We start from the raw sequence: 22,266 nt of genomic DNA, 5'->3' as shown, positions 1-22,266 counted from the left end.
GTATGGGTGTAGAGGCAAGAGACTGGAGATTTTTACTCAGGAGTGACATTCAAACCTGAGATTTAGAGGTTATTTTTTAAATTTTTATTAATTTTATTTATTTTCAGTGTTCTACAATCACTACCATATAACTTAGATTTTTTTTCCACACTCCCTACCTCCCCCCTCCCTCCCTGAGACAGCATACAACTTTATGTAGGTACTACACATATATTCCTATTAAATACATTTTCTCTATAGTCATGCTGCGTAGAAGAATTAAAGTGAATGGGAGAAATCATAACAAACCAAAACATAATACACACACAAAAATGATCTGCTATATTCTGCGAGTGAATTCCATAGTTCTTTTTCTGGATGTGGAAGGCATTTTGCCTTAAAAGTCCATTGGGAATTTAAGTCCTTGCATTGCGATGAAGTTCCAAGTCTAGCAGAAAAAAATTTCACGCACTATGGTCGTTCCTGTGCACAAAGTTCTGGTTCTGCTCCTTTCGCTCAGCATCAGATCAAGTCTTTCCAGGTCTTTCTGAAGTTTTCCTGTTCATCATTTCTTATAGCACAGTAGTATTCCATTAGATTTATATACCATAATCTATTCAGCCATCCTGAGATTTAGAGATGTTAAAGTAACTGGAAGATGGATTGGGTCAAGGGTGATGGTGGAAAGGGAATGGAAAGCGATTAGGGACCTTAGCTTGAGCAGAGGTGATGTGAGTTGGGAGAGATGGGGAAAGAACCAGTGACTCTTGGGAACTGGCCATGGGGAGTGGGAAGAAAGCCAGAGCCAAAATAATGAACTTGGGTGATTCCTAGAAGGTGGCACAGGATTTTAGGGGAAAATTTTAGACATGCCAAGTTTGGAATACCTTTCATGAGGAGATGGTGATGGGCAGCATGCAGGCACTCGTAAGGAGCAGATATGTGCAGAAAACAGATGGAGGCAGGAATATATGTGGATTTGGGGGCATTTTTGTAGAGCCAAAAATTGAACCCATGTAGAACCTGAGATGGCAGAGAATTAAGAAGAGGGCCATTGGGGTAAGATACCCATTCTTTAGGACCAGGTAAAGCGAGTTGGAGAAGGTGGCTGACCATGTTAAATCTGCAGAATAATTAGACTAAGGGGAAGCAACAGACCAGCTGGAGGCAAAGTTAAGTGGGAGAAGATCTGGGTGTGGATGTAGGTAGAAGGGTGAGTAGTGGCTAGGGAGACATGGCTAATAGGGAATGGCTGAAGGAAAGCTTTGGGGAGAACAAGAAAAGACAGGGCAGAGGCTCAGGATCCTCCTATGTGAGGCATTGGACTCTTCAGGCTTTGAGTGCTGTGCTGATCAAGCTCGTTGATTGGGTAATGGCCTTGCCTTCCTGTTGAGTATGAAGTCCTGGGAGGGGTGGGGGTGGGAGGAAGCTGGAGGGGATTCCAAATCCACTTCTGCCTGGGAGGATCCCAGAAGCCTTCAGGTTGGAAGTGCCATCTGTTGAATCTTAGAAAAATGCAAAGACTTCGAAGGATGTGAAGAAATGTCCATCCCAGTCATGCCAGATTTCATGAACAAAGTCACAGAGATGAAAGATGAGAATGAGGGAATGCAACAGCTTCCTTTGGAACCTAAGAGCTGTGAAGGGCCATGGTGGGACGGTGGACAGTGGGGATCTATTTTTCATGCTTCTAGTGCTACTCAAAAGATTACAAGCATTGTGAGGCAGAAAGGATGGCTTTGGAGCAGCAGAAATGAGACAGGAAGGATGACAGACTTCCTATGAGACAGGGTTCCTTAGAATAGGAGCTCCTTAAAGGCTCCAACTGTACCCCTCCCTCTCCCTCAGTCTTTTTCTCTATAGTCAGTCACTAGCCCACAGTGTTTAATAATTGTTGAGTGCTTGGCATCAGAAAGTAGGAACAATGAGGAATGATGGAATAGGCAAATTTCAACTCAGTGGATCCAGAAAGGAATCAGCTGCCCCTGAGAGGTAGAGGTAGTGAGTTCCCTATGGTTGGTGGTTCTCAGCTGGATGACCTCTGGTCAAGGATGCCGTAGATCAGGTGCAGGCTGGAGGAAGGCCCTAATGAAGCCCTTTCTAAATTGGAGTCCATGACTCGACCTTGTCTTTCCCCCTCGGAATGTGTGTCTCTTTTCACCTGCAAAATGATACATTTCAGGCAGCTAGGTACTTTGTGGTTTGGGAAAAAACAGATTTGGATTTGGAATGCCGGAGTCAGCCTTGCTATTTCCTATCTGCAGACCTTGGGGGTCCTTCCCCATTCTGGGCCTCAGCTTTGTAAAATGTGGCAGTTGGACCAGGTGCCTTCCAAGGGCCTTTCCACTCAGTCCTTTGAACCTCCTCCGCCCTTTAGCTAGCATTGAAAAGATGGGGTTGGATTCCCTCATTCCCATCTCCCCTGGGGTTGGAACGGCTGTCATTCTGTCTGACTGCACTGGGATGCTCCTTGGAGCCCTGCAGAGAGGGAGGTCTCAGGCTCGGAGGTGGCCCCCTCTCCACCCAGTTTTCTCAAGAGCCTCCTTGTTCCCTTGACCACAGGAAATTCTCTGTAGCATTCCAAGCTCTGCCTTCCTCTCCTATAACTTCTCTGGTTGTGGGGCCAGGAGGCAGAGCGGGAGGGCGAGTTTGGAGGTTGAGATCTGATGCTGGCTAGGACTTGAGGTGTCTTTTGAGAACAGGGTCCATTTTTAGCATTTCTAGGGGGTAGGAAAGTCCAGACTGGGTCCCCAAGAGAGGGGTTAACAGCAGTTCCTTGACCACTCTGAGATTTAAATCTGCCTGGGTCAGTGAGAGGCTGGCCGCTTACAAGGTAGAAAAGGACTCAGGGAGGGGACGGTAACTACAGAATTGACAGGCAGACCCCCAGGTGAAGTGAGAGGGGAGGTCTGGTAGCCTCAGGCTGTCCCTTAGACCTCATACAGACCCAAACTCCCACACACATCATGGTCTGGACCCCTGCATCTCTGTTCCTTGCTACCATTATTCTCAACAGCTTCCCCAATCTAGGCTTTGGGGAGCGACCAATGGCTAAATTGGCATCCAGGAAACTTTGTGCGGATGAAGAGTGCAGCTGTGAGGTTTGGGGGCATGGGGTGTGGTGGGCATTGGGTGCTGGAGAGGGAAGGATGGGCTTTTGGCCAGGAAAAGAGGGACTGGGCTTGTACTACATGCCAGGAAGGGTCTGTGATGGGCACCTTATGGTGGCCCCTGGAAAGGCGAACCAGTGTTGGCACTGTTCTACCTGTGGATCTTCCAGGATGGTGCCAGGATTGGGTCTGGGCAGTACTGGGCTTTCCTGGGAATGCTCAGGAGTGGAGGAACATTCAGAAAATGGCCTCCTAAGTACTCCCATTAATCCTTTCTGCCTCAGATCCCATCTCTCAGGCCATTGCCCTGCAAGATTATTCCGCCCCAGACTGCCGCTTTCTGTCTGTGCAACAGGGCCAGGTTGTCTTTGTCTACTCTAAGCTGATGGGCCGAGGTCGCCTCTTCTGGGGAGGCAGTGTGAGTCTTGGCTGGGGCCCAGAATTGGGGAGGGATGCCAGGAATGCTGTTTCTGGGGCTTGGTGGGGGTGGGGAGGGGAAGGGATGTGGTGGAAAGAAAGACTAAGGCCCCTGTTTTAAAAAAAGAAGGCATCTAGGTGACTTCGTCAGTTGAACTGTGGACCCGGAGTCAGGAAGGCCTGAGTTCTTCAGATACTTACTGTGTGGCTCTGGGCAAGTCACCTCTTCTTGCAGGTTTTCTTCCCAGGGCTATTGGGATAGTCTGAGGTGGTTCTGGCTTGCCAGCTCTTACCACCTCCCCAAAACACACACCAGGTTCAGGGAGAGTACTATGGGTCCCAGCCTGCCCGCTTGGGCTACTTTCCAAGCAGCATTCTTCGAGAGGACCATGTCCTGAAGCCAGGAAAGGTGGAGGTGAAAACGGATGTGAGTATTCAGAAGCCTGCCTCTGCCCTTCCCCCTCATTCTGTCCCTTGGATGGTCAAACCCTGCATTCTGATCCCTGACCCACCACCTAACAGTTGATGATGGTCTGAGGCAAGCAAGCCCCTTTACCTTCCTTGGGCCTCAGACGGAGAACCAGGGACTGAACAGAGGCCTTTCTGAGTTGCTTTCAGTTTCCTCATCTGCAAATTTGGGAGGGGTTGAATTAAACAACCCTGTAACCTTTATTAAGGCTCCCATTTTTATAGTTAATCTCTTGTGAGACTTGCCTGCCATGCGATTCCCTGGGTCCTAGGCTTTCTGTAGAAATATTTCGGTTTCCCCAGGGACTGGCATTTTGGGGACATTCCCCCTTCTCCCCCAAACGGCTACTTCCTCGTCTCATCGTATGTCAGGCCCCTCTAGCCCCCGGGATTCCGGCCTGCAGGTGGTGCCCTCTCTGCCCATCTGCCCCGTGTGTCTTTACAGAAGTGGGACTTTTACTGCCAGTGAGTGAGTCCGGGCTGGAGAAGCAGATGCTGGCCCCGAGCCCCAGGACGTCTTCCCACCTTCTCCACGGTGCCCCTCGCCAAGCTCAGTGCTAATAACACCCATGTGCAGCAAAGAGCCGGTGGTGGTGATTTTGTACGTGCATGTGTGCGCCTAAGGTTGCGCGACACCGAATCGCCTATTCGGGTTATCTATAAAGTCGGGCTTTGTGACCGTCACTAGTTGCCAGGCAGACTTTCCTTTCTAGAGAGCTTCGACGACCCTGCTATTCTTGCCTCCTTCCGGCGGGGCATTGGAAATAAGCCAATCAGAAGGTGGGGGTGTGGCCAGGCCAGACTGGAGGGTGGAGCCATAGGTGAAGAGATTTAGGGCTGGGAGAACTGACTCAATGGATGCCCATGTGGGCGTGACCCCAATGGAAATAGACCAATCAGGTTTCGAGACAGGGTCGCCATCACTCAATAGAAAATCTCTTGGGAATCACCGAGCCAATCAGAAAAACCTCTAGGTGAGAGGCCGCTTCTCTTGGTTGCCCTCGCGGTTCAGCGGGGATTCTCATCAGCCGTCATGGGGGTGGGGCTATCCTGTTGCCCTTTTCTACGCTCTTGTCGCCGCCTCTGGTCTTTTGCGCCCACTGGGCTAGTCCCGGCCCTGTCCTCGCCCCCTTCCTATCCCTTTCGGCCGATCCCAGGCTCTGGCTTCCGAGTCCATTCCTATTCGCCGATCTCTGGGCGTCCTCTCGACTCCTTTAATTCATTCCCGGTCCATCCCGGGAGCCGGGAAGCCCCTCCTCCTGCGCTCGCAATCGCATCTCTTCCACGGCCCCGCCCCCTATTCAGAGCCCTCCTCCTTCCCTCTCCGGACCTTTCGTGGGCCCAGATTCCTCCCTCCCCATCCAAGGCCCGCCCCGCTTCGGTCCCCAACCCTCCCTTGCTGGCTCTGCCAATCCACGGCATCCCCCATTGGACCTTCGGTGGCCAGGACTAATCCAGCGCCGAGATCAGGGCCTTGCCCACTTCCCCAGGCCCCTTTCCGTGGGTCGCCCCCGCAGCCTCGCCCCACCCCCCGCGCCGGCCTCGGAGCCAATCGCTTGCCCGGGCTGCGGCTCCGCCCCCTCCAGGAGGGGGCGTGTCCTCTGAGGCCGCAGCGGGGCTGGAGCCGCGGCGCGGAGCCGGAAGAAGGAGGCGCGGGGGCCGGAGCCGGAGCCGGATCCGCAGCCGCAGCGGCCGCCGCGGCCAGACATGGCCGAGACGTACGGTGAGGAGGGGCCGGGGCCGGGGCCGGGCCGGGGCGGGGCGGGACCCCGGGGCTCCCCTCCCCCGGGTGCTGCTGTGTGACGCCCGACTGGGCGCTGCCCTCTCTGAGCTCCATCTCCATCTCTGCAGATTTCCTCTTCAAGTTCCTGGTGATCGGCAGCGCCGGCACCGGCAAGTCATGCCTCCTCCACCAGTTTATCGAGAACAAGTGTAAGGACCCCCACCGCGTCCGTGGTCCTGGCTGGGGAAGGAGCCGAGGGAGCAGGGCTGCGCGGGTGTGTGTGTGGGGGGCTCGGGTCCCCACGCGGGCGCTGACGCCCCCTCCCCCTCCCTAGTCAAGCAGGATTCCAATCACACTATCGGTGTGGAGTTCGGCTCCAGGGTGGTCAACGTAGGGGGGAAGACCGTGAAGCTGCAGATTTGGGACACCGCCGGGCAGGAGCGCTTCAGGTGTGGGCGCTGTGGGGGGCAGTGGGGGAGGAATGGGCAGGGGTCCGGGCCAGAGACCGCCCCTTCGGGTGACCTCGGATGTCCGCTGATCTCTGCAGGTCAGTGACGAGGAGTTACTATCGGGGAGCGGCGGGAGCGCTGCTGGTCTATGATATTACCAGGTGGGTGACTGGGGACCTGGCCGGAGGCTGAGCGGGAGGGGGGGACACACCACTGAGTCTCTGCTGCCTCCCCCCTGCTACCCAGCCGGGAAACCTACAACTCCCTGACCAACTGGCTTACGGATGCACGGACACTGGCCAGCCCCAACATCGTGGTCATCCTGTGTGGGAACAAGAAGGATTTGGACTCTGAGCGCGAGGTCACCTTCTTGGAGGCCTCGAGATTTGCCCAGGAGAATGGTAAGCTCCCAGTCGGACCTGGCTGGGTTGGGACAGGAAGCAGCCACCTACCCGGACCAGGAGACTCCAGCTGCCCCGAGAGCTATGTGTCTGGGCAATACGCTGTGTATCAAGGTTATCCCAAGAGCTTTGTCCACTTGGGATGCTCCCTGTTCTAAGTCTGCCCCAAGAATTCTACTCATGACACTGTGTTCTAGGATATCCTAAAGGCTCTGTCCACTTATGATAGTCTCTATCTTAAGCCTGCCCTAATGGTTCCATCTACTTGGGACAGTCTTGTGTTCTAGGATATCCCCAAGTTCTACTCATAACTCTGTTCTAGGATATCCCCAGGGGTTTGGTCCATTTATGTTACTCTGTGTTCTAAGGATACCCCAAGGATTCCATCCACTTGGGACGCTCTTGTGTTCTAAGGATGCCTCACGGGCTCTATCCACTGGGGACATTTTGTGTTCTAGGATATCCTAAGATGTAATGTTCTGTTTATCCTGCTCCATGGGTTCTGTCCACTTGGAACGTTGTATCCTGGGCTGCCCCAAGAGCTCCATTGACTTCATGATAAACTGTTCTAGACTGCCCAAGGGTTCTTCTGTCTTGGGGTAACATTTAGTATTGAGAGGTTGTTGCAGGGCAGGGTCTATTCCATCATAGTACTCTGTGGTCTAAGTGCCCCATGTGTTCTGTCCCTCTCTGATACTCAGTGTTCTAGAGGTTAAGGGATGGCAGAGTATGCCTCTCCCACTCTGACCCTCTGGAGTCAAATGTTTGCTCGCTTCCTACAGAGCTGATGTTCCTGGAGACCAGTGCCCTAACTGGCGAGAATGTAGAGGAAGCTTTTCTCAAGTGTGCCCGAACCATCCTGAACAAGATTGACTCGGGTGAGGTCCCATGGGCAGCTGGGGATGTGGGTGTGGGTGTGGGGGACTGGGGAGGCCCACAGGGCCCTCTTTATCTCCATTCTGTCTTTGTGCATCTCTCTGTTGCTGTCAGAATCAGCCTCCCAGTGGACCTGTCTCTCTGGGTCACATCCCATACCTGTCTTCCTCTCCCTTGTCTCTTTTCCCCGCTAGGTGAACTGGACCCAGAGAGAATGGGTTCGGGAATCCAGTATGGCGATGCCTCCTTGCGCCAACTTCGCCAGCCCCGGGGTACTCAGGCCCAGAGCAGACAGCAGTGTGGCTGCTGAGTCTCCTCTCTCCCTTGTGGCTTTGAGGGTTGGACATCTGCCCCCATTCCGGGATGCCAGAGAAGCTGTGGATCAGGGACCCGGGACTATCTGCGTCCAACACTTTTTCCCCATTCTGTTCCCTTTTTTTGCCTGGTTTGACTCCGTCTCCCATTCTGCCCTAGTTTCTCTGAGAGAGCATTAAGCACAGAGTGGGCTCCCTCTATACTTCAGGGGGGACTGGGAGGGACCCTTGTCTGAGCCATTGGGGGCAGAGCTAGGGGGAATGCCCCCCCATCTACAACCCTGAGCCTTGGGGTGGCTATACCTGGCTTGTCACCAACCTTATGACCTTTTCCATTATCCAAACTCTGGGACCAGAGGCGTGAGCCTCCGCCAGTCTCTTCCCTCCCAGAACCCCCAGGACCCTGCTGACCCTTGTAAATGGTATTTATTAGACTGGGGGGGCATTGAGGTGGGGAGGGGACCATCATCAAGTTTGTTTCCACATACACATGCACACATATATATATTGATATATAAAATGATGGTTTTTTTTTCCAACTCTGTCTCAGTTTCCTTAGTCATGGGGTCAGTGAAATTCAGAAAAAGGGGTGGGAACTCTAGAATGATAATTTTGGGATTTAGGGAGGCTGGCATGAGAACTACACATAGGTGAATACACAGGGCCCGAGGTCATGCCTGGGGTGGGGTGGTCTGGCCTGGGTGATGTCCGAGGACTGTGGAGTGGGGGCCAAGGTCAGGGGTGAGGCTTGGAAGAGAGGAGCCTGGGCAAGGTCCCAGGCCCAGGTTGGGGCTAGGAAAGGAGGGATGGGGTTGGGTGGATGGGTGGGGTTCAGAGGTTAGGTTAGGGACTTGAGGTAGAGAGGGGAGAGGTCACAGGAGCCCAGAGGGTGGAAAGGAGGTTGGGCCTGTAGAGTTGGAGGAGCAGAATGGAGATTGGGATAAAGGGTATGCGGGAATCTTGGGGGTGGGGGGAAGGATTCCCCACTACCTCCCCAGACACATGACAAATACCTTGTCTTGTTTTAGGAGAGGCCCAACAGCTCAGGAAAGAAGAATTCCCTGTCTCGATGGGGGATGGGGAAGAGAGGGGCATATGGTGTCCTTAGTCTCCTCCCTGGGGTTCCCCAAGGCCTGGGTCTCCCACATCTCAGCCCCAACTGCCGCTGCATCCAGGCCTGGGCAGTTCCTGGAAGTCTCCCAGTCCCCTTCCACCTGTTCTGGGGGGTGGGGAGTGGGGAGGGAATGTGGAATGTGTGCCTCCCTCCTGGCCCCTCTGCTGCCTGGGTCACGTACCCCACGTCTCTGTCACTGTCCCTGTGGGATAGCCTTGCCAAGGAAGGGGGTGAGGGCACAGGAGGGGGTATTTATAGAGTGTCCTGCAAATCCCCCTTCCAGGGATAGCAGGCTGACATCCCGCTCACCACACCCCGCTCCGAGGTTGCCTGCCTCCCCTTTCCCTGTAGATGCGATCTTAGAAGGACTGAGCTGTTTCCACTTGAGTTCCCTGAGGACAGGGACCCTCATTTTGCCTTTCTTGGGTCTTGGGCCTGAGTGTGGTGGCTGCCGCCTAGTAGGCACTTAATAGATACTTGAGGACTTCTTGACCGAGGTGACTATTCCCTCGGACCCTGGGGTCCTGCTCCCCCCACCCCCACGTCTTCTGGGAGGTGTCCTCCTTGGGAAGGGGCAGCGGGGGCTGGAGGCCGGGAGTGGGGAGGAAGGACCCGCAGCCTTGGCCAGCCCAGGCCCTGGGATCTAAAAAGGGGAGCGGGGCCTGAAGACTCGAGGGAGAGAGGAATGAACAAGAGGGGACGCTGAAGGAGGCGCACCCCGGCAGGAGGGGTCGCTGGACTGGAAGGGGCAGATGTGACCTATCTGCACTACCTCAGTTTCCTCATGTGTAAAATTAAGGGCTTTTGGACGATCTGACTTCTGGGCTCCTTCCAGCTCGAAATCTGGGACCCCGTGAAGAGGACATCGGAAGAAACATGGGGGACAAGGGGGCAAGGATGACCTGTAGGACTAGGGGAAGGGAGAGCGAGAAGACCCCGCGGGAGAGGACACTGGGGGCTCACTGGGGGGCAGGGAGAGGCCGAGGGAGACGTGAGGAGGGCTCTTGGGGGCCAGGGGAGAAGGGTGACCGAGAAACAGGGTGGGGAGTCCCTGGGGGAGGGGCCAGGGATGGAGGTGGGGTGGGGGAGGGGTCCCCAGCTCTGTCCTCCCCTCCCCCGGCCTGCGGCTCCTGCGCACGCGCGCGCCCGCTCCGCCCTCTCCTCCCCTCCCCCGCCGGCTCCTCACGGTCACGTGCAGGGGCGGGGCCCCGGGGCGGGGTCTGGGGGCGGCCGGGGGCGGGGGATGGCGCGCGGCGCTGCGCGGGGCGGCTGGCACAGGCGGCGGCGCCGGGGCCGGAGGAAAATCCCCGGTGAGTGGGGGGAGGAGGGCGTCCGGGGCGGGGGGCGGCCGCGCGGAGGGGGGCTGCGGGAGGGGTCCTCGGGACCGGGCGGGGCAGCCGTTGGGGGAGGCGAGGGGCGCGCGCCGCTGCCCCCCAGCTCCCCGCCCCCAACCGCTGCCGTGTCGGCTCAGCCCCGCGGGGAGGGGGCCCGGGGCCTGGGGGGGCTCCCCTGGTCCGCCCCCTCCCCCTCCGCGTCCTCCTCCCCTCCCCCACCCCAGACCCCTTCCCTCCTCGCCCCCCGCAGACTCCCCTCTCCCCTCCTCCTCCTCCCCCACCTGCCCCCCAGGCCCTCTCTCCTCTGGCCTCTTCCCTCACCTCCTACAGCCCCCATCTTGGCCCTGAAGTCCCGGACTCCCCAGGATCCCTCCTGTCCCCCTCCCCAGTCCTGGACTGTTCATGCTCCCCCTTCCCAACCCTCAGGCCCTCCCTCCCGACTTCCTGTTCCTGGGTCCCTTCTCCCTTCCCCAGCCTCTTCCTCCTCAAGCCCCTACCCCCTGCCCCCCATACTGCACCCACTTCCTCTCCTCTTGACCCCCAGGCTGCTTGCCCTCTCCTGCCATTCCAAGAGCCCCTATGTCCATGTCCTTGGCAGGCCTGGGTCCTTCCCTTTTCTGCCCCTCAGTCCCCAGTTCCTTCCATCCCTCTTCTGGGGGGGCCACTTGGTCCTCCACTTTTCTTTCCCAGATTGCCCAGCCCTACTTCCATCCCTGGAGCCCTCTTGTGCTGTGCCCGCTGTCTCCCCCCTCCTCCTTCCCTTTTGGCATTCTTGGATGCCCTCTCGGCGGGTCCCTCCCCCTCCCTTTCTACCTCTGTGTCCCCATTCTTATCTGGCCCAGGTCCTGCTTACTCTCCCCCGTCCTGGGCTTGGGTCCCGTTTTGCTCCCAACCCTCTTCCTCCTCTTTGGAGGATCCCCCATCATCTCCCTCTGCTGCCCTCCTTGAGCATTCCCTCAGCTCCCTTTCCTCTTCCTGACTGGGGTCTTCCTTCTCTACCCTTCTCCATCCCCTCCATCCTGGGCCTCTCAGTGCTCCTCCCTTACTCCCCATCCAGTACCACTTCCTCTTCACCCTGACTTTGCTAAGGCCTTTTCCCCCTCTTCTCCCTTTCTGTCCTGGGATCCCCTTCCACCATCAGCCCCCACTTTCCTCATTGGACCTTGAGTTCCCCCCACCTCCTTCTGCCTTGCCCTGGTTTTCCCTCCTGCAGCTGCCCTCTTACACCTCCCACTATCTTTCTCTCTTTCTAGCCGCTGTTGGTCATCTGCTTGACCCATTGCTGCCTCACAAAGGCCAAGGACAACGGGGGATCATGTCCCAGGTTCCTGGGCTATGAGAAGAGCTGCCTGCTTAGTCCCATTCAGTCCTGTGCCAGGCTCTGCCACTGTTATCACCAGCTGCAGTGAGAGGAGGAGGAGGCTGGCACCATGGGCCCGGGCAGTGTCCTCCGTGCCTGGGGGATGAAAACGCTGCCATGGACAGCCCATGCCAGTCCGACCTCCTGAGCAGAAATCTCCCTCAGCTGCCCACTGTGGACACCCCTGGGCACAGCCTTGCCAGGATGGGCTTGGAGAGCTATGTGTCCTGTCCTTCGCAGCCCTCCTTCCACCTCTCTGGTCCTTGCGAGGCTTTGGCTGGTCCCAGCAGCAGTGGGGGTGGCCCTCTGCCCCCAGGAGCCGGCATCCCCTCAGCTGCAGCCAGCCCCATGCCCGAGGGGCGCAGTGGGCAGGGAGGAGGGGAACTTCGACCCCTGCAGAGCGAGGGAGCTGCTGTGCTGATCACCAAGGAGTGCCCGCTGCTTGCCGCCCGGGGAGCCCAGCCCGAAGCCCCCAAGCGGAAGCAGGCTGAGAGCGGTGGTGACTCTCCGCCCAGCAAGCGGCGCTGGGTGGAAGAGGGCAGTGAGACTCCGGTGCAGAGGGAGGCTGTGGTCTCTGCCGCCGAGCGGCTGGCTGTGGACTACATCATACCTTGCATGCGGTGCTATGGCATTTGCGTGAAGGATGGCTTCCTCGGGGCAGCCTTGGGTGGCCGAGTGTTGGCGGAGGTGGAGGCATTGAACCGAGATGGGCGCTTTCGGGATGGACAGCTTGTGAGTCAGCGGGCTATCCCCTCACGTAGCATCCGGGGAGACCAGATTGCCTGGGTGGAGGGTCGTGAGCCTGGCTGTGAGAGCATCGGGGCTCTGATGGCCCACGTGGACGAGGTGATCCTTCATTGTGCTGGTCGCCTGGGCAGCTACATCATCAATGGCCGGACCAAGGTGAGGCCTGGGCCCATCGGCTGGCCACCACTCCATGGGAGCCTGCAGGGTCTCAGTTTCCTCCAAACCCCAATGCTCTGGGGCTCTTGTCTATTTCTGTGGCTACCTTGGGGGATTGGTGGGCACCAGGCAGATTCTGCCCTGGCTGAGCCAGCTGGGCACCATTGCTCTGGTGGGTTTGTGATTAGTGTTTCGAGAGAGCACAGAACAGAGAGTGAGTGCGGTGTGTGTGTGTGTGTGTGTGTGTGTGTGTGTGTGTGCGCGCGCGCGTGTGTGTGTGTGCAAGTGTGCGTGCACATGTGTGCAAATGGGTGTCTGGCCCTCACTGACTCCCCTTAGATGTCTCCCCTTCCCCTCTCTGCCTCTGTTTCCCCTCTCCCTCTTTCCTCCCCATTCATTCTCCTTCTTTCTTGTTTCTTTATCTTTCTTCCCCTAACCCTGTATTCTTCCTCCTCCTTCCTTCTTCTCCCTCCTTCTCCCCCTCTCCTCTCTGTGTCTTTCTCTCCCCCTCCCTTTCTCCTTCCTTCCCTCCAGGTCTTGTCCCTCTGTAACTCTCCCTGGACTGGGTTGGGATTATGTAACCGGGAGGGAGCCTGGCCCTGTCTCTTGGGAGGGCCTGGCCCACTGGAGCCCCCCACCCCTACCTGGGCTGGGCTCTTGCAGGCTCCTCTCTCTTCCTGGTCCCTCCCTTGGCCTGGCCCCAGCGGGTGGGTGGGTCCTGGCTGAACCCACCCTCTGCCCCCTGGAGCCAGCCCAGAGCTGTGCATCCTCAGTCATTCGCTCCCAGTCTCTGGGCCTCCTCTGTCAGGTGGGGCCTCAGTGGCCCTCATTTGGAGTCTGTGCCAGTCATGACTCGGGAAGTGTCAGGTGACCTTGGGCCAATTCTTTACCCTCTTGGGACTCAGTTTCCTTGTCTGTCCAATGATTGGGCTAGACTTAGGTTCTTTTGGGGCCCAGCCTGGGAAGGATAGATACTCATGGGGGTGTGTGTGAGGGGCTTCTCTTGACTTAGGTATAAGAATGCATCCTGTGGGAATGGGGGAGGGGAGAGGACAGGATAGGATGGGCCACTGGCCCCTCCCAGGCTTTCCCCCCCACCCCAGGCTCCCAGGAGACAGCATCTGTGGGCTTTTCCTGGCTTGAAAGGGCAGTAGCTGTGGGAGAGACTGAGGGTAGGGCTCGGGGTGTCCCTCCAGTTCTCAAGAGGCAGGAGAGTGACCTGGTATGGCTAGCAGGGAGGGCATTGAAGGGACAGATGCTGGTTGGCCTGGCCTGGGCTTCTTTCTGTGGGTGTCCTGCCTGTCTCCTCCCTCTCCCTGACCCCCCATATGCATGTCCTTTTGACCTGGTGACTCAGTGCCCCTGAGTCCTCTGCTCGCTGGTGGGACTGGGCATTGGGCCTTGGGGCTGCCAGTGGAAGATGCAACTGGGCCAGAGGGCCCTAGGTTCCTTGGATACTCTCTTAAGAGCTGTGAGTGGGTGGGGCCTGCCATCATTGGCTTTGGCCCTATTCTCTGACGCATTTAGGGGATCAGCCCTGGGAGGCTCGTAACTCTTTCCTTTCTGGACCTTTGGCTTCCAACCAGCCTAGGGCTGGGGGTGACCTGGAGGAGGGACCTTCTCCGTTTGTGCCCAGCACCCTGTCTAAGCTGCTGGGGTCAGTAGCAGGAAGTAGAGATTTCCCCAAAGCCCAAAGCCAGCTCTGGAGCTGGCCCTTTCTAAGGTTGGCCTGCTGCAGGCAGGTGCCAGCTGGCATGGGACAGGCAGGGAAGTGGTAGAGCTGGCTGCCTGTGGGCACTTTACACTTTAGTCAGGGGACTTATCCACAGCAGAGCTGGGGCAGCCAGGAGTAAGCCGCCTCCCAGCAAGGGGGACCTTCCCAGGCCATCCCAGTCACCTCCTTATGTGGCCCCAGAAGAAACTGAGGCCTTGAGGCCTAGTGGAATTAGGCGAGGGTTATCTGACCATGTTCCCTTGTGGGGAGGGAGAGGGCCTGGTCCAAAAAGCACCAGACCCAACTTGGAGTTCTGACTCTGCTGTTGATTATCAGCCTCTATGGTCTTTAGCAATCCCCTTTCTCTGGACCTCAGTTTCTCTGTTTGTAAAATGGGGCTGGACTTGATGGTTTCAGAGGCCTTTTCCAGCTCTTGTGTTTATTGTGTCGTTAAGACATGAGCTTTACCTCTGAGGAAGCTTTGATTAAGTGTCTGCTATGTGCCAGGCCCAGTGCTAATCATTGGGGAGCCAGAGAAAGGCAGAAGGCAGGCCATGCTTTCCAGGAGGCTCACAGACCCTAGGAAGGTGGAGCCTGCAGATGATTCCCCAGCCTCCCTAGGGCCCTGGCTACTTGCCCCAAGCTGTTCTAATTGTTGAACCCTCACCTGTATTTGGAGTTGCTTTTGAGGGTCTGCCTTCCCCTGGTGGGAGAGAGTGCCATGGGCCCCGGGAAGCCTCGAAGGGGTGGGGACTAGGGCCATCAGGGCCTGAGGTAGGGGGAAGCATGTGGTTGAGAGTTCAGTGGGCAGGATGAGTTTGACTGGTCATTTAGGTCTTTTTCTGCCCCGGGTCCCAATTTGTACTGACCTTAAGATTCCTATTTGTGGGGTACAATGAGATTTACCCTTGAAGGCCAAATTTCATTATGGAGAGGGCTGAGAGTCAGGAAGTCTTGAGTTCAAATCCCACCTTTAATCCTCTGCAGCTAACTTGAGGGAGGAAATTCTAAAGGCAGCAGACTTTTCTAAAGTGGGCAGCATCTCAGAGCTCTTGGGTGCAGGCTTTTTCCTCATAGGACAAATGGGGAAACTGAGAGGTGTTATGATTTGTCCATGGCTTTGGAGTTAGTGAGCACCTGGTCATGGCGGCACCGGCATGGGGCTTGATGGAGTCAGAGGTGCCAATTCTGCTTCTGACACTCAGCAGCTAGCCTTGCCTTCTCATGGGTTGGATTAGATGGCCTCCAAAGAGATTCCTTCCAGCCTCTGACCCTGTCCCTGCCAGGCATCATAGGGGTGGAGCCCTTTCAGGGCAGAGAGGTATCCTCATTGAGGAAGGAGGTGGCGGCCAAGTCTGGCAGTCTCTCATGCCCCTGCTGACTCTTGAGATTCTGTGCTGGAGGTGGTGAGGCCCCAGATGCTAGAGAGCCAAGCAGTGCCAGGGAGAGAGATTAGGGCAGGGCTGGTGGTTCTCTAGAGGAGCTACCTTGGTGGGGAGCCTTTGTACAGTGGGGTTAGCTAGGCTCTCAGTTGTAGCTATCTCCATGCCCCAGGGTTGTCAGTGAATTTGGCATGTACCATGACCAGGTGCCCCAGGGTCATAAGGTGGACACTCTGTATGCTGAGCCTGGATGGAGTTAATGCCAGGAGCCCAAGGATGGCATTTCCCCAATTCCTTTATTCTGTCTGGATTCACCTTCACTGTCTTATGTGACACCTCCCAAACACCCCCCCATTTGGCATTCAAGGAAACTAAGGTATCCCAGTGGTTAGAAACCTGGACCTGCAGTCAGGAAGACAGTACTTGTGGTACACCTGGCAAGTCACTTAACCTATCTCAGTCCCAGTTTTCCTTCTCTGTGAAATTGGAATAACACCTACTTCCCAAGGTGGTTGTGAAGATCAGATGAGGTAATTCTCAAATGCTTCGCAAACCTCTAGGTATCCTCTGAATGCTACCTCTAAATGCTTAAGGAATCCAGGAGGCAGGTAGAGCAGGAGTGGCATCTCCAAACTCAGCCCTGGACCTTTCCCCCTGCCTTTGATTGGGGTCTGCTGAGCAGCAGGGAGCCAAGCAGTCAAGCAGCAAGTGTTCATTAGTCACCGATTAAGTACCAAGCACTGTGCTAGGTGTCGGGGATACAGAATGTGAAATGAGGACTGAAGTCAGAAAAGTTGTCCCTGTGGGAAGAGATGATGTTCTGAATGAGACCATCTCCTAGCCCAGGCAGCCATGGGATCTAGAGAGGATAGCATGCTACTGGCTGGAGGGTGTTTGAAGCTTGCCTGGTCTCTGTTGAGTTGGGAAAGACAGTGGGATGGGGCACCAGTACCACCTCATGTGGAGCTATTGAGAAGTGTTTGTGGAGGGGAATGGGGGCATTCATCCAGCTGATGGATCTCCCCCATCTGAGTCTGGTCAGCTCCAGTCACTGTGGCACAACAGCCCCCTAGCCCTCTTCACTGTCCCTAAGGACAGCCAAGCTCAGTCACCCATGGGCCGAGACGTTCTTCAGCTCCACCCCACCCCCCAACTCCCCTTGGAAGCCTTGCTTGGACACTGCTTGGTCAAGTCAGGAAGTCACTCCGGGTGGTTGCCCTCTGTTATTGTGGTCGGCTGGGAGCTGTAGTTTGACTTAGACCAAGTTTTCCTGGGTTAAAAATAACCGCATTTGTATAGTGTTTTACAAACATATCTCATTTGACACTCCCAGCAATCCTGTTAGCTTGATTTATTGTTAAGTTTTATTTACAGATGAAGAAACGAGAGACAGGCACACAATTAGTAAGGATCTGAGACTGAATTTGAGCTCTGGTCTGTCCAGGGCTCCATCCACTGGGCCACCCTACTTCCTAGGCTGCTGCTTATTTGTCACTTTTTATATCACTTCCAGAATACGTTCTTTGCATCTCCAGAGAGCTAGCTCACCCTTCTGACAGCTGACCCTCCCCAACCCTGTGAGCTGTGTTCCATACTCATGGTCCCTCTCTCTGGAAAGGAGTTGGGGGCATTCATCTCCAGGGACACCTTGTAGGCTGCTCTCTCAGCCTAGAGTGTCTGCGAAGGGCAGGCTTGCGTTTTTGGAGGGAGCAGCTCCGAATCGATTCCAGTCCCTCCATATTTGTGTAGAGTCACTTCACACGAGTCTTCAGGTCACTCTGAATTCTTCCTGTTCGTCATTTCTTCATCTTATTTAAGAATCACATTTTCTGAAAGGGAGCTAAATGGTGTAGTGTTTATATCCCTGGACCTGGCTTTGGGAAAACCTGAGTTCAAATGCTACCTCAGGCAGACACGGGTCATACCAGCACCTACCTCCCAGAGTTGTGTGGATCCATTGAAGTTTGTAATGCACGTGGCCAACCTTAAAGTGCTGTATAAACAGCACTAACCTGGGACATGGCATTGCTCCCACTCTCCCTAAGAGCTAGGCACCCCCTTGCCCTCCCAGTTCTTGGCCTCCAGTTCTCACTAGAAACGAATTTTATGTTTGGGGCCTCCCCCTCCGCCCTTGACGTCCCAGGGTCTTGGCCGGGGTGCCTGCCTTTCCACAGCCCTGTCAGCTGGGCCTGGGCCTGGGCCTGGCCACGGGCACCAGCTTCTTTCTCTAGCCTAGGTTTAACGTGCCTGGTTTTCTTGGGGGAGGAGCCTGCTGACGGCCCCGCCCCTCTGTGCCTTCCTCAGGCCATGGTGGCTTGTTACCCTGGCAACGGCCTGGGCTATGTGCGGCATGTGGACAACCCCCACGGGGATGGGCGCTGCATCACCTGTATCTATTACCTGAACCAGAACTGGGACATCAAGGTAGGGCCCCTCAGGGGGAAGCGGGGTGCGTGTATGTGGGGTTGCCCTTGGGGGTGTGCCTGTACCCGGTTGTGGTTTAACACAACCCTCCGTGTGAGGATGGTGCAGTCCTTCCCATCTCCTCCCCTTCCTTCCGAATGGCATCTTCCATGCCTCCCCCACCTAGTGCAGGGAATGGTGCTGTCCACTGGCTCCCCTCCCTCGAGCACCAGAAATGGCAAGTTCTGTCCAGGCTTCCCCCCTCCCTTGGCAGCTTCCATTCCTCCCCCACCCCATACACAGAATGGTGTAGTCCGCCTCGCCTGGTCTGTAATAAACATTTCCCCTTCCCCCCCACTTCCTGTCTTTGGTGGCTTCCTGGACATCTCTATGGCAACGGGTTTGGGGATGGGATATCATCCCTCCCCTTCTGCAGATGAGCGGGGCGGGGCTGTAGATATTCCCAACCTGGGGTTCTGCGCCCCCTGGCGGGAAGGCTGGAGCCTGGAAACCTTCCGGAGCGCGCTCCTCCCCTCTTGGGAAGCCCCCAGGGTTGCAGAGACTGGAGCAGAGGCCAGTTTTGTTCTGACGCTTGCCGTGGCTGGCTTGTTCCCGAGCGCAGACGCACGGTGGCTTGCTGCAGATCTTCCCCGAGGGTCGGCCTGTGGTGGCCAATATCGAGCCTCTGTTTGATCGCCTGCTGATCTTCTGGTCCGACCGCAGGAACCCCCACGAGGTGAAGCCAGCCTACGCCACCAGGTGCGCCCTTGCCCACCCTCCTCCCTCACTTCCAGCTCCTGGAACCTGGGCAGGGGCAGCGTGGCCAAGTCTGGCCTCCCCGGGGCCCCTGCTTCAGGGGGAGGGGGTTCTGCCATTTATGGGTGTCCTTAGCTGCATAGAGAGATTGTGCAGGGCCCGCAGGGAAACCCAAGTATCCAACTCCAGCTCTGCAGATCCTTAGGCCAAGCACTCCCTCCTCCCTGGGTCTTGATTTACTCATTGGCTAGATGACTTGTGAGTTCTTTTTCATCTCTAGATCTAGGATTGGTCCATGACAGCCCAAGTGTGGGGATGGGAGCTCAGCACCCCCTTGGGTCCTGCTTAGAGCCAGGACCCAAGAGAGTCTGACCCCAGGGGGTCACGAGGTGGGCATTCTTTGTGTGCCCAGGTACGCCATCACTGTCTGGTATTTTGATGCCAAGGAACGGGCTGCAGCCAAGGACAAGTATCAACTAGGTATCTACTTCCTGGTCATCCATTCTGTGGGGCCCTTGATGTTCCTGAGCAATGTCCTCTGACCTGTGGGGCCCCTCAGCTCCATCAGCCCCCCCGCATCCTCCTTTCAGTTTGTGACAATTCCCCCTTCCTCCAGCCTCCTGGCACCCTCCTCTCCCTATATATTCCCTCCCTTTCCTGGGATCATTCATAGGACTAATTCTTGACCTCCAGCTAATGCAGTGTCTTTCTGTGTTGGTCTAGCATCAGGCCAGAAGGGCATTCAGGTGCCAGTGTCCCAGCCGGGCCAGCCTACCTAGTGGAGAACACTCAGAACCAGCCAGATGGCCAGCCTCTGGGCAGGGCTTTCGCCCCCCCTCACCCTGTGCTGCTCTGCTGGCTGCCGGGCATCCTGGCATTCTCTCTACTGCTGCTTCTGCCTTTGCCTGCCTGCCTTCCCCCTCCCTGCATGGGCAGAGGGGTTATTGCCAGCCCTGGAGAGGAGCAGGAGTGCCCATTTCTGGCACAGCAGGAGCTGGGCAGGGACAGGCAGCATCCCGTGCACGTGGCCCTTTCCCCAGCTCTGGAAGGAGTGAGCATCCCATGGACTCGCCCCACAGTGGGCCTTCCCTGGCACTGCCCGCTCTAACCAGGAATCAAGATTCAAATTGTTGGGGGTGGGGAGGGTCATGGCCTCTTGCTGGCAGGGAGGTATGGGGGGGGACTCCTGCCCCTCCCCCCAGCCTGGAATGTGAAGTGTCCCCCCCACCTGGCCCTGGCCTCCTCTGGACTGAGCCTCCTGTGGGGGTAGGGGGTGCTCAGTGGAGCCTTGGCCACAGACTTGCCGCCCACCCCCCCAAATAAAGTTTACCTCAGAGCCCTATCTGTGTGCTGCCTTTTGTCCGCCCACCCACCTGACGAGAAGGTTACACACACAAGAGTGCCTTTGCGGGTGGGGTTTATTCAACAAAAGACATGGGTAGGGGTGGGAGGGATCGCAGGTGTCCCCTTGGGCAGGAGCTCAGCGGGCCAGCACGCGGAGCTCGTAAGTTGGGGGCACATTGCCCAGGCTTGTGAACTGAGGGGTCAGGTCTATGTCCTCAGGCTTGTCCACTGAGCACAGTTTGAAACGCTGGAGGATGGTGGTGAGGAAGAGAAAGATCTCCATCCGGGCCAGGCTTGCTCCCAGGCACATGCGCTTTCCTTCAGAGAGGGCAGGAGATGTCAGGGACCCTGGGACCTGGCTAGAGAGCTGGTGCCCAGGGCGCTTTAGCTGCCAGGGCTGGATCTCAGGTTGGGTAGCGCTAACATCCCTTACATCTTTCTGGAGCCCATGCAAAGCCTCTCACTTCTACAGGTGTAATTGGTTGGTCCTGGCCCCTTTCTGACTTAGATTCAGCGTTTTTTCACTCCCTCAGTTCCCTCCACCACCTCTGTTACCATGCCCTGGGTGGCTCTTACCTGGAGCAAAGGGCATGAAAGCCTTGTTTGGTCGGAAGCACCCTTTCTCATCCAGAAAGTTGGTTGGGTCAAAGCATTGTGGGTCCTTGAACTGGATTGAGTCCCGGTGTGCGGACACCAAAAGTGGGATGATATGGGTGCCCTAATTGGAGTGCAAAAACAGTGCCAACCTCGTTGGGGCTTGTTTAGAGTTGGCAGGTGGACCATCCTCTGTCCAGCAGCCCCAGGACCAGCTTAGGAGCCACTCTCAGGTGGCATCACCTTCCCTTTCATCCCTCCTCCAGCTTCTTGTAGTGCCACCATCCCTTCCATGCTGCCAAGGACCTTAGATGTCATTGAAAAAGTGGACCATTTGCCAAAAACCCCCTCTTCTCTTCATCTCACAGCAGATGCCTCCCCCCACCATTGACTACCTATCTCTGCCTCTCATGAAGAGATAACACTTCTTAAACATGCACCCTTGGTCCCATTCTGTCTTTTTTCTAATGACCACCACTCTCTAATCTTTAATCTTCCACCTACAAACACTCCCATGCCTTCCCCCTCTCCTGTCCTCCCCCCCCCCCCCAAAATCCTTCCTTGATTTGACCATCCCCACTAGCTGTCCTCCTCTTTGCAGCTAAACTCCAGGAGAAAACTGTCCATTCTAGGTGCTGTCATCCTCCTGAAACTGCATTTCATAGGCATCATCAGCCACCTCTTAATTATCAAATGCAATGACCTTTTCTCTTTGACCTTCGTCTCTTTTCCGATAGATTCTCTCGGTTTCCCTCGTAAGTGTCTTATTCCTCCCCAGTCTCCTTTGCTGAATCCTCATTCAGTGCACGTCCACTAACAGTGGCTGTCTCCAGATCTCTGTCCGGCTCCCTTTTCTCCCTCCATACTACTTCTCTGGGTGATCTCATCAGCTTCCATGGATCCGGTTCCTTTCCCATGCTGCCGATTCCCAAATCGACTTAGCCAGCCCCTAAACTCTTGGCTGACATTCATTTGACATTAGAGATTTGCATCTCTAACTGCCTCCTGGATATTTCCAGCTGGATGCCCCACAAACATCTCAAGCTCGACGTGTCCAAAATGGAACTAAATCATAATAGCTAACATTGATGTAGCACTTTGAGGTTTTCTAAGCATTTTACACTAATCATCTCATTGGATTCTCACCACAATCTCCCAAATGCTATTTGCCTGTTTCAGAAATGAAGAATCTGAGGCAGACAGAGTGACATAGGTAAACTTGCCCAAGGGCACAGATCTTTTAAGTATGTGAGGTTAGATTTGAATTCAGCTTTTGATGACTCCAGGCCTAAAACTCTATCCAAATTTTGCTCTTATTGTTGAGATCATCAGCATCACCTAAGTCACCCAGTCTTCACCTAAACCCACTTAGTGGTTATCTAACCTCTTCTTCAAGTTGTCTCTCTACCTTCATGCAATTTCCTATCTGTCTATCTTGGGGCCATCTCCAGTCATCCTGATCCATTTCTCACCACTGGACCCAGATGGCTCTGGAGGAAACAGTGAAGCTGGTGACTTTGCACAGCTCTGCCTCACTTCAGTCCAAGTCACTTGCAAGTCATGGAATCATCTTCCCCATGTCATGGTCCTCCTTGAGAATGAAGGACAACAGCAGCGACAACAAT

General features: G+C 55.8%; 4 protein-coding genes across 4 annotated transcripts in view; 3 read left to right on the top strand and 1 right to left on the bottom strand.

Moving 5' to 3' along the window:
* Positions 1–2,132: 2,132 nt before the first annotated feature.
* Positions 2,133–4,555, top strand: MIA (MIA SH3 domain containing). The gene is made up of 4 exons (XM_072608262.1): positions 2,133–3,075; positions 3,374–3,507; positions 3,823–3,933; positions 4,420–4,555. Exons 1-4 carry the CDS (start codon positions 2,946–2,948, stop codon positions 4,441–4,443), a joined length of 399 nt encoding a protein of 132 aa, XP_072464363.1. The 5' UTR covers positions 2,133–2,945; the 3' UTR covers positions 4,444–4,555.
* Positions 4,556–5,551: 996 nt separating this feature from the next.
* RAB4B (RAB4B, member RAS oncogene family) lies at positions 5,552–8,276 on the top strand. Its single transcript, XM_072608261.1, has 7 exons — positions 5,552–5,697; positions 5,826–5,906; positions 6,032–6,146; positions 6,245–6,307; positions 6,393–6,547; positions 7,330–7,425; positions 7,618–8,276. The coding sequence occupies exons 1-7, from the start codon at positions 5,682–5,684 to the stop codon at positions 7,731–7,733; spliced, it is 642 nt and encodes a 213-aa protein (XP_072464362.1). The 5' UTR covers positions 5,552–5,681; the 3' UTR covers positions 7,734–8,276.
* Positions 8,277–10,059: 1,783 nt separating this feature from the next.
* EGLN2 (egl-9 family hypoxia inducible factor 2) lies at positions 10,060–20,045 on the top strand. Its single transcript, XM_072608251.1, has 6 exons — positions 10,060–10,161; positions 11,439–12,448; positions 17,849–17,968; positions 18,570–18,706; positions 19,116–19,183; positions 19,427–20,045. Exons 2-6 carry the CDS (start codon positions 11,663–11,665, stop codon positions 19,480–19,482), a joined length of 1,167 nt encoding a protein of 388 aa, XP_072464352.1. The 5' UTR covers positions 10,060–10,161; positions 11,439–11,662; the 3' UTR covers positions 19,483–20,045.
* A 58-nt stretch (positions 20,046–20,103) lies between these two features.
* The window catches only part of LOC140503894 (cytochrome P450 2F2-like), an 11,612-nt gene continuing 9,449 nt past the window's right edge, over positions 20,104–22,266 (bottom strand). The window contains exons 8-9 of the mRNA XM_072608263.1: positions 20,624–20,765; positions 20,104–20,365 (exon numbers count right to left, since the gene is read on the bottom strand). Of these exons, the coding sequence (XP_072464364.1) occupies positions 20,184–20,365; positions 20,624–20,765 (324 nt within the window). The 3' untranslated portion in view covers positions 20,104–20,183. The remainder of the gene's footprint in view (positions 20,366–20,623; positions 20,766–22,266) is intronic.

The sequence above is a fragment of the Notamacropus eugenii genome, chromosome 5, assembly GCF_028372415.1.
Source record: "Notamacropus eugenii isolate mMacEug1 chromosome 5, mMacEug1.pri_v2, whole genome shotgun sequence".
NCBI classification, from domain to species: Eukaryota; Metazoa; Chordata; class Mammalia; order Diprotodontia; family Macropodidae; genus Notamacropus; species Notamacropus eugenii.
Note: the sequence above shows the minus strand (reverse complement) of the source record. Positions and strands in the feature narration are given on the sequence as shown.